Source organism: Tenebrio molitor, chromosome X (genome assembly GCF_963966145.1).
Source record: "Tenebrio molitor chromosome X, icTenMoli1.1, whole genome shotgun sequence".
NCBI classification, from domain to species: domain Eukaryota; kingdom Metazoa; phylum Arthropoda; class Insecta; order Coleoptera; family Tenebrionidae; genus Tenebrio; species Tenebrio molitor.
The window spans coordinates 6,975,303-6,986,295 of NC_091055.1; the positions used below are offsets into that span (position 1 = coordinate 6,975,303).

Here is a 10,993-nt window from a genome sequence, read left to right on the forward strand (position 1 = left end):
ATAAATGGCCGTTGCCGTTACCGAAATGAACTACAGTTTATTAATCATCACGCGTTTCTCCCATGTCTTTAACGATGTACTTTGACTTTTGCCCGTTTTCCCCATTTACATTACCCCCAGATGATAAAGACCCCACGCTACTCGTCGATACACGGATAATTACCCAAACTCCTAATTAATACTCCTGCCGTGCGTGATCGGAATAAACAAAGCAAAACATACCTGGGAAATACGTGTCACGGTTAGGATAATACTACCTAAATTAAACTGCGCAACTCGTCAGCGTCACATGTGATACATACCTATACGCGACAACCACGTATGCTATGTGCGTCTCGTGGATATCTGGGTGGCGCGACTTTATTCGGTTTCACAATTATACAAAATGAACGACTACAAACTACAACAGAACACTCAATTTTCACTTTTCAGCTAAACCAACTGGTTAGAAAAACATAACTGTTCAGTTCGAGCCGAAATTAGAGAGCTATCGTCAGTTCAGTAGAGTAGAGAGCGAGCATTTCTTTTACAAACAGGAAGCAAAAAAAAAGTATCCCCACCCCTCAGCGGGTATTTTGAAATGAAATAAATGGTCAAGAACTCTAATGCATTTTTTTTTTACTTATCTACATTATAAAAGCCCCCTTTTTATTATAGTACGGTGTTTCTAGATGTCTGAAATCAGTTTGCAAATATTCCTGAATTTAAAAAATGATTGAAAAATTAAACACTTTTATATTGTATTTGAAAGGATATCAGAAGACGTATTTCTGAAATTGTAGGAAAGACTTACATATAAAATTTTATGCAATTCTAGCCAGGATAATTTCTCGATTTATCTAATATAACATAATTTATTCCTTAATGGATAAAAATGCCAATTTGCAAATTTAAATGTCCTTATGTGCTTTATTGACTATTCCATTCACCTGTCATTTGTTAAAAATGGACCAATAAAAACACAATTTTACACATTTGTTACTATAGTTTCAAAAAATTGGACCGAATATTCCCACTCGTGGAAATTCTATCGGTAATACCACTAGTGATCCCAGCGATAATTTTTAACAAATGAATGCAGCCTTGAGAATTGCTTCCAAATGGACTCACGTGTCTTTTTTGTGTTGTTGGAAACATTTTCTTCGATTTCTGCTTTAATTTCTTCTTCCGATTTGCTGCCAAACTGCCAAAGTTGGTTCATGGAATAGTCCTCCGAATACAACTCGTAGTCCAAATTATGTAGACTATTTTTCAAACTGGTTTCATTCAATTGTGCTTGCAAATCTCACTCGTGCTGACGCACTCGTGGACTCATTCCCAAGCATAATTGATAATTCGTGATCAGTTTGAAAAATAATCGACATTATTTGGACTACTCGTGGTATTAGGTATATATGAATATTCTGAACATTTGAGTATACCGGGTGTTATGGAAGTCCACACAATAAATTTAACCACCAATAGGACTCGTTAAAATAAACGTTTTTTTTATTTATCATTTTTTCCGCAAATTCTTCCAATAAATATGTACGGGGTGATCAAATAGGACTGTTTAAGTTGGTAACACTGAATTGTATTTTAAATCGTATAACAGGAGTAGCTTTCGGTTGTTGATGGCTTGTCGTTGTTAATGCTATACCTACATTAGATATTTGTCAAATAAACCAACAAAACATATCCGGTTGCAGTGTTATAAATAACCGAATTAAAAAATTTTCTTAATTGTACTGCCAACTTAAACAGTCCTTCTTGATCACCCGGTATAATTTGAACCCTAAAATTCATACCCGTTCATGTGTTTGCACATCCATTGATAACAAAGCACGAAAAAAGAATTACTCGATTAAAATACTCGAATGAAAAACAGTAAAAATTGTTACTATTAGAACAGCGATCGTTCTATCTTCAAAAAACTGTAAAGTTTTTACCGCACAAAAACAATTTCACTCACTCTTTCGTTTCAATTGATGATTATCCCATGAGCGAATTTTCAAATTAGGAGAAAAATAAGAAAAAAAAAATATTCGATTAAAAAAAGATCAATAATTATGTAAAAAATGTTTATTTTTAGGAGTTCTATTGGTAATTAAATTTATTACGTGGACTTCCATAACACGCTGTATGTGTGTACGGCGTGATCAAGAAGGACTATTTGAGTTGATAATATGTACTGAATTTTATTTTAAAATAGTACCGTGAGATCATTTAAATTTATAATTAAAGTAGGCTATGATTTTTAAATTAGATTGGTAACACTTTTGACAACTTGATTTGAATTGTCAAAGTGACGCCACAGATATATCATACTGTGGTGACGCTTCAAAATTCAATTCAAAATATGAAACGTTGTATGGAACACCCGGCTTGGAGACAACTGTTAACTCGCCGTTTCATATTTTGTATTTGCAAGTTAGATTTAATTTTAACCATATCACAACAGCAGCAAAGGGCAAATCATAATATGTACCGGGTGATCAAGAAGGACTGTTTAAGTTGGCAATACAATTAAGAAAATTTTTATTTATAACACTGTAACTGGATATGTTTTGTTGGTTTATTTGACAAATATCTGATATAGGTATAGCATTAACAACGACAAGCCACCAACAACCGGAAGTTACTCCTGTTATACGATTTAAAATACGATTCAGTGTTACCAACTTAAACAGTCCTTATTGATCACCCCGTATAATCGTGTCAAAAATAAATTGCGCCCTAGGATTTAGGGATATTCGTTACTACTTACTAAGTTGCTGTAAATTTGGTTAGGTTGGAGACATATCTACTATCTACTACACATCTACTAACTACTAGCAGTTGCATATGGCTCTATTCAATTTTGGTTTCTGGCGGCATATTTAGTTGGACTTAATCTCTCAATTCATAGTAACCAACTTTAGGCATTCAAAATTACTTTTGAAAATTCTAGTTACACCCAACATGAAAAACGTTATTTATGGAGTACCTACCTAATTTATTTTTTACACGATTATACAGGGTTATTCTAAATGATTGTAGTCGAAGTAGGCCATGCCCATGTTATTACGTTTTTGCCGCTTTCATGTGAACTGTCAGTTATGTCGCTGTCACTGTCATTTTGTAGGTGAAAAGTGCGGTGATGAGATTTTTATTTATTTTTGTTAAATTAACGATTGAATCCAGAAATATTGAGTTGTTCTACAATCAATTTCAAAAATATTCAGTTGTTTTGCACCCAATTTAACACATCATTTTGATGATTTATTTTTATGTCGAGCGGCAACCATAAATTTTACATTCAGTTTTCACGCCTACTTCGACTACAATCATTTAGAATAACCCTGTAATTGTAACAACAAAACACATACAGAGTGTCCCCAAAAAAAAAGACGAGTCCATAGCTCCCTTATTTATCGGAGGATTTTAATTATTATACACCAAATTAAATGATTGTGAATAGGCTACAAAAAGGCCTACTAAATTTACGTATAGCTCCAAGGGCTTTAAGGCTAAACTGTCAAAATATTTTTTTTCAAATGGGAATACATATTTTTTTGTAGTAATTCTGATAGAGATTTTTATTCTGAAAACAACAATGTATCATAAGTATAACTTCACATAAAAAAAATAACACCAACTTTTGAAACAAATGACGAACACCAAGCGAGAATAACCAAATTAAGTTAGTTGGAAAAACAAATGACAAATAATAACATATGGGATTGCGCAGATATGCGGCCAATGATTAGCGCAAAATGAAGTATAGACGATAATCTCGTGTCAAAAATGGATTACTCCCTAGAATTCGAACTTTTAGGGAAATAACGTTTTTCATGTTGCGTGTAACTAGAATTTTCAAAAGTTATTTTGAATGCCTAATGTTGGTTACTTTGAATTTAGAGATTAAATCCAAATAAATATGCCGCCAGTAACCAAAATTGATTGTGAAACGAAAAATCATCTATCACTTAGCGATAAATTAGTCATTTGCAACTGTTACAATTAATTTGCTGTCTTACATTTTTGGGATATCTTTTGTTTGTCACCAGAAACCACATAGCCTCCAACCTAACCAAATTTATGGCAACCTAGTAACGAATATCCCTAAATCCTAGGGAGTAATCCATTTTTGACACGAGAGTAGTAGCGTTTTTTTACAATTTTTTTTTTGTATTTTTGGTATGTAAGTGTACACTTGTGATACATTGTTATTTTCAGAATAAAAAACCTCTATTAGAATTACAAAAAAAAATTATGTGTTCCCATTTAAATTTTTTTTTTACAGTTTAGCCTTGAAGCCCTTAGGGCTATACGGAAATTTATTAGGCCTTTTTGTAGCCTGTTCATAACGATTTAATTTGGTGTATAAATATGTAATTAAAATTCTCCAATAAATAAGAGACTTATGGACTCGTGTTTTTTTTTGGGACACCTGTATAACGATCAAATTTGAAAATAATCGTAATTAAGTAAAATGCGCGAATCTTTATAAAACAAGTCGATTTTTTATTTGGTGGTTGCATATTAAAACAAAATCCTTAAAAATCGGTTCTAATGAATTTATTTGTGGTCAGCTTTGCACTCAAATTTCTTATTCTGTGGTAGAAACAGAGTAAAGTTAATTTAAAACTGTAGTGGGTCATGAAAGACAAGTGATTATTCATAGATTAATAATAGCTAGGTTTTAACTGTCAAAACAAAAGTGAGATGATATTTTCCAATAGTTCCCGTGTTATTTATGAAAAAACCGTTTGGAATAAGGTTTCAAAATGATTTAATTGTCGTTTAAAAAGGTAGAAATCAATTGCGTTGAAGACAGGAGAAATTAAACTTGAATACCAACATGGAGAGGTAATTAATAGAAACTGTATTTTATATTAATGAAGATTTTATGGTTATTTTATACTTCTTAGGCATAATTTAATTCACAGAGATGTTACAAATGTCAACTATTTTTACCAGAAAAAAAAATCGTACGTGCCAATGCACTCAAATTTTAATCAAGTTCAAGTCGAAATGTTGAACCTAATTCGACTAACCAAACGACTTGGTGAGTGAGATTTAGATTTTTTATTTTGAGAATTTGGACAAGAATAAGTTTCAAAATTTCAATCACTCGATCATCAACCGTTCATAGAGAATTTAGATTTCACTCAGTCGAACGTATACGATCGAACATAGACGTAAATTAATACGGTTAAACCGCACATATTTTAGATATAATTTGCTAATAACAAAATTATTGGTATTGTGGTTGAAAAGTGAATTAATATACGCCGCTGTCATTGTCAAATCGATAGAAGATTGGGTTGGTTTCCGTACTGTGTGTAACTGTGTACGATAGAGATGTTAGATACAACAAATGACATAAGAAATTTACGATTTTAGCGCCATCTGTAATTATAATAGTTGTTAAGCAGTGTATGTGTGGATTTGTGGAGGTTGATGTGTATAAAAGGGTGTTTTGTTGACAATAATTGATTAAATCTGGTGGCCCACTTTATTGTGTAGTAATTATTGGAATTGGCTATTTTGTCTAAAGTCGTGAGTTAACAGATTTTTTTAATACTATTGCGTACAACTGGTATCTGTCAAAACCGCTATACTTTAGGGGGAGGGTCATTGATGACCTTTTGCATATCTTTTGAATAAGGGTTGACGTTGAGCTGTTTGTGATTAAAATCGTTTTTTAGTGAAGGAGTCTGGGGAAGAAATATTGTTTTAGCCAACATGCCGGCAGTGCGAGGAGATGGCATGCGTGGCTTGGCCGTATTTATTTCAGATATAAGAAATTGTAAGGGTTTTTAAATTTTTGTTGTTCGGATGTGTTTCTAAACGTTTTGCCGTTAGGTAAAAGTAAAGAGGCCGAAATTAAAAGGATCAATAAAGAATTGGCAAATATACGAAGCAAATTTAAAGGAGATAAAACCTTAGATGGCTATCAGAAGAAGAAGTATGTTTGTAAACTGCTCTTTATATTTTTACTTGGCCATGACATTGATTTTGGGCACATGGAAGCCGTAAACCTCCTATCATCCAATAAATACTCTGAAAAACAAATAGTAAGCCAATCTGACAAACATTCATTTCACAAATCATTTGCTCTTAATTTCAAATCATTGTGATTATTTTCAAGGCCATAATTGCTATAAATACATTACCATAATTTTCAACTTGATAATGTTAACAGTCGATATTGTGTTTGTAACATGATGCTATTTTGTAGGGATATTTATTTATTTCAGTGCTAGTCAATACTAATAGTGAGCTCATTAAACTCATCATACAAAGTATTAAAAATGATTTGGCCTCAAGGAATCCAATTCATGTTAATCTGGCTTTGCAATGTATTGCCAATATTGGCAGTAGAGAAATGGCAGAAGCTTTTGGAACAGAGATTCCAAAGCTTCTTGTTTCTGGGTAAGCAGAAATTTGCACCTTTTAACTCTTGCTTATTCAATATTTTAGGGATACAATGGATGTAGTTAAACAAAGTGCAGCTCTCTGTCTTCTTCGCTTGTTTAGAACATCACAAGAGATAATACCTGGTGGGGAATGGACCTCACGTATTATACATCTTCTCAATGATCAACATATGGGTGTAGTTACAGCTGCAACAAGTCTGATAGATGCTTTAGTTAAGAAAAATCCTGAAGAATACAAAGGATGCGTTTCTCTTGCCGTGTCTCGATTAAGTAGAGTAAGTCTCAAAAAAAAAGAATATACACATTTACTTTTTTTTTACTCTATTAAAGATTGTTACTGCTAGTTACACTGATTTACAAGATTACACCTACTATTTCGTCCCAGCGCCGTGGCTGTCTGTGAAGCTGTTGCGTTTATTACAAAATTATACTCCACCAGGTAAGTTCTTTTTATGTTTTATGTAATTTGGAAAATAAAAAGGGTCCTTAGTTTTGGGCATAAAGTGGAAGTTAGTCATTGACTGTTGGTTGTGTCAACAATTTTCTAATAATGTTATCACTTGATTGCTCACGAATTAACTAATTTTCTATTTTTGCGTAAAATCTGCGTATATTTGAAATTCTCAGAAAAGGAGGTGAAATATGTCAGATTGATCGAATACGCCACGGTTGAACTTACGCAAACTACATTTTCGATGTGTATAAGGTGGTCTTGAGATCGACGTATTGTTGAAGATATTTATAATCTGATACCATTTTTTATAAATGCGAAAAATAAAACACGTTTTTCTTTTTACGTGATTATTTTTTAATGATGTTAATGCGCACATATCTATCACCATTATTTTTTTATCTTTAGCGGAAGATCCTGGAGTCCGAGGACGTTTGAATGAATGTCTAGAAACTATTTTGAACAAAGCACAAGAACCTCCAAAGTCTAAGAAGGTGCAACATTCAAATGCTAAAAATGCCGTACTCTTCGAAGCAATTAGTTTAATTATTCATAATGACAGGTATTTTATTTTCGTAATAAAAAGACATATTTTTCTTAAGTTTTCTTATTGAGTTAGTGAGTAGTAATATTTTAGACTGTACTTTGCAGTGTACAAGTTGCGGTAAAATTTGTTGGTCAATTCTGAGAACTTGTGTGGTTTGCTTTTTTGTTATTTGTTCGTATTCTTTTTATTTCTCTTCAAACTAAAGAGGTCTTCCATGTGTATTTTGTAGTGAAGCGAATTTGTTGGTGCGTGCGTGTAATCAGTTGGGCCAATTTTTAAGCAATAGAGAAACAAATCTTCGTTATTTGGCTTTAGAATCGATGTGTCATTTAGCCACGTCAGAATTCTCCCATGAAGCTGTCAAGAAGCACCAGGAGGTGGTCATTTTATCGATGAAAATGGAGAAAGACGTTTCCGTGAGACAACAAGCGGTAGATTTGTTGTACGCCATGTGTGATAAAAGTAATGCCGAAGAAATCGTTCAAGAAATGCTGAATTATTTGGAAACAGCTGATTACTCGATCAGAGAAGAAATGGTCCTGAAAGTTGCAATTTTAGCGGAAAAATACGCCACGGACTACACTTGGTTTGTAACTTTTGGTCGATTATTTGAAATGTTTACGTAATTTGTGCAGGTATGTCGATGTCATTCTAAATTTGATAAGAATCGCGGGCGATTACGTATCTGAAGAAGTGTGGTATCGCGTCATACAAATCGTTATCAACAGAGATGAGGTGCAAGGATACGCTGCCAAGACGGTTTTCGAGGTATTCACACGATTCTCGCTTAGCGACCCGTTCCGATTTTGTATTTTAAGGCGTTACAAGCACCCGCGTGCCACGAAAACATGGTCAAAGTAGGAGGCTACATCTTGGGAGAGTTCGGAAATTTAATAGCGGGCGATCAGAGATCTTCGCCGTCTGTCCAATTTCAACTTCTTCACTCCAAATATCATCTGTGCTCGCCGATGACGCGCGCTCTACTCTTGTCGACCTACATTAAATTCATAAATCTGTTCCCCGAAATTCGCACTCAAGTCCAAGAAGTCTTCAAACAACACAGCAATTTGAGATCTGCTGACGCCGAATTACAACAGAGAGCCTCTGAATATTTGCAGCTCAGCATAATTGCCAGTTCAGATGTTCTGGCAACAGTACTGGAGGAGATGCCGGCGTTTCCGGAACGGGAGAGTTCAATTCTCGCCGTTCTCAAAAAGAAAAAGCCGGGAAGAGTCCCTGAGAATGACATCAAAGAAAACAAAAGTCCTACTCCTGTGACCAACCACAATAATGACGTGAACAATACTAGGTACTAAATTTGGATTGACATCCACATTTTTGTAAGAACCTTTTTTTCCAGTAGCACGGTCTCTGGAGATCTACTAGGACTGTCTACTCCACCGACTGCACAACCCAATTCTGGAAATACGGGTGTCTTGTTGGACGTCCTGGGAGACATTTATGGTGGTAAACAGTCGAACAACACACAGTCAGTCAACATGTACAATCCGAAGAAGTAAAGATAGTGAGATTTTTTTTTCGATAAAATAGTTTTTCCTTCTAGGTTTGTTTGTAAAAACAACGGAGTTTTATTTGAGAATGACTTGATACAAATAGGTGTCAAAAGTGAGTTTCGTCAAAATTTAGGTCGCTTGGGTTTGTTCTACGGAAACAAGACTAGCGTTCCTCTACAAAATTTTGTCCCGACTTTGTCCTGGCCAGATGATCAATCTTCGAAATTAAGTATACAAATGAAGCCTGTGGAACCAGTCCTCGAAGCAGGTGCTCAAATACAACAAATGATCAACGCCGAGTGTGTTGATGACTATACCGGTAATTATTGATGTGTACAGATCAAAAATTTAACCGTTGCGTGCAGGTCACAATTTTGTAACTTGACTAAAATTTATTTTGCAGATGCTCCCAGCATAGTGCTCAGTTTTCTCTATTCAAATGCTCCACAAAAAATAACTATCAAACTTCCTCTCACTATTAACAAATTCTTTGAGCCAACCGAAATGAACGGAGAGTCGTTCTTCGCAAGATGGAAGAATCTTGGAAGGTAACGTTTTCGTATACGGATGTGTTCGCGATTTGACGTTGTGTTTTTCTCTTTAGCACTAATCAGCAAAGATCTCAAAAAATATTTAGAGCGTCATCTCCGATGGATTTGCAAGCCGCGAGAACAAAAATCATGGGATTCGGGATGCAACTGTTGGACGGGATCGATCCGAATCCTGATAATTTTGTGTGTGCAGGAATTATTCACATGCGTTCGCAACAAGTTGGATGTCTTCTTCGTTTAGAGCCGAACAAGAGTGCACAAGTAAGTTGTCGTTTTTAGCGATTTCGCTCGATTAAGTTTGGTTTTTCTTTAGATGTATAGATTAACGGTACGTTCGAGTAAAGAAAGCGTTTCGGTGGAAATTTGTGATCTCTTGGCGGATCAATTTTAAAGGAAGATGTAGAAAACCGGCTAATTAAGAGTGCATTCCACAGTAGACTTACCTTATTTCAACAACAAATTCATAAATTGTTTGCAGAACCGACGACACACAGGCGCTCTTCATTTTGTTTGAAATTCGCTTAAAACCGTTAGAACGAGCATGTCATGAGACAATATGTAAGTGTGTGATGTTAGTGTTGCTTGTTGACAGTTTCTTTATAGGAATATGAATATTTTGCTTAATTAACAAGTTTAGGCCTTTTTGTTTTGAATGAAAAGGGTCCATTTGTGAAAAAGCTTAATGTTCATGTACAATAATTGTATATCCGATAAAAAGTACTTTTATCAAGAGAGATCTGTTGTACTCGAACTGTTATGATATTTACCAAAAAATTTACAAGGTGAGGTAAACTGATCTATCTTTAATGTATATTGCAAATGCTAAAAATAAAACTGTATCATTAGAACATGTGATTTGTGTTATATTGTTATCAAATCTACTGAGGATAGTTGAAGGGTTGACTAGATCACTCTGTTTCAAACGTGCTACTTTCAACTTGTAGATTCATTTTAAAATACACATTAAGCTTCCAACTGTCCTCAAAAATACAAATCTTACCATTTTATGATTATAACTGATTTACGTTATGTAGTAAGCATTGAATATTATTTGTATATGTTGATTGTATAAATAAGTAAAATATTGATTTAGTAATATGAAGCTGTTTATAATTCCATTTTGTATTCCTATTTTTTTTTATATCATCTACAAAGTGCATGATATTTTATGTAAAATAATAATGCCTAATATATGAATTTAAAGCTAAATTTGTTTTAACATCATGTTCCATTTACTTAACAATGTCTGCTTTTATGTATCGAGTGTTTTACCGTTATCCCACTTTCACACGATGTAATTGAAAACGATAGGAAGCATAGTTTAGTTGGCTTCGGTTTGTTTTTTTAATAGAACTAATTTGTTGGTGTACATCTAAAAGGAACTTGTATTGTACATGTAATTAATTTTGTGAATTCTGCGTTAAAAACATAGTTACTTAACATAATGTACCGTCATTGAAATCTTTCGATTTTGGCAATTTTCTATAAATATTTATCGTTGGTTAAAATGTTGACTGGAGATACTG

General features: G+C 34.0%; 1 protein-coding gene across 3 annotated transcripts; it reads left to right on the forward strand.

The window, feature by feature from the left end:
• Window positions 1–4,811: 4,811 nt before the first annotated feature.
• Window positions 4,812–10,565, forward strand: AP-2alpha (adaptor protein complex 2, subunit alpha). 3 transcript variants are annotated; one of them, XM_069060319.1, is made up of 15 exons: window positions 4,812–4,830; window positions 5,673–5,773; window positions 5,830–6,041; window positions 6,206–6,399; window positions 6,448–6,679; window positions 6,735–6,843; window positions 7,264–7,417; window positions 7,632–7,988; window positions 8,038–8,170; window positions 8,221–8,711; window positions 8,748–8,918; window positions 8,967–9,235; window positions 9,320–9,464; window positions 9,521–9,728; window positions 9,781–10,565. In XM_069060319.1, exons 1-15 carry the CDS (start codon window positions 4,823–4,825, stop codon window positions 9,856–9,858), a joined length of 2,862 nt encoding a protein of 953 aa, XP_068916420.1. In that variant the 5' UTR covers window positions 4,812–4,822; the 3' UTR covers window positions 9,859–10,565. The 3 variants fall into 3 exon arrangements, with proteins under 3 accessions (XP_068916420.1, XP_068916421.1, XP_068916422.1); XM_069060320.1 differs by having other exon boundaries at window positions 8,763–8,918; XM_069060321.1 differs by having other exon boundaries at window positions 8,766–8,918.
• The last annotated feature ends 428 nt before the right edge of the window (window positions 10,566–10,993 follow it).

What these genes read in the sequence shown, in the direction of transcription:
- AP-2alpha (XM_069060319.1), top strand. An exon ending in CCAAAGCTTCTTGTTTCTGG is followed by an intron (nt 6,400 to 6,447) that starts GTAAGCAGAAAT and finishes TCAATATTTTAG; the next exon opens with GGATACAATGGATGTAGTTA. An exon ending in CTGCCAAGACGGTTTTCGAG is followed by an intron (nt 8,171 to 8,220) that starts GTATTCACACGA and finishes TTGTATTTTAAG; the next exon opens with GCGTTACAAGCACCCGCGTG.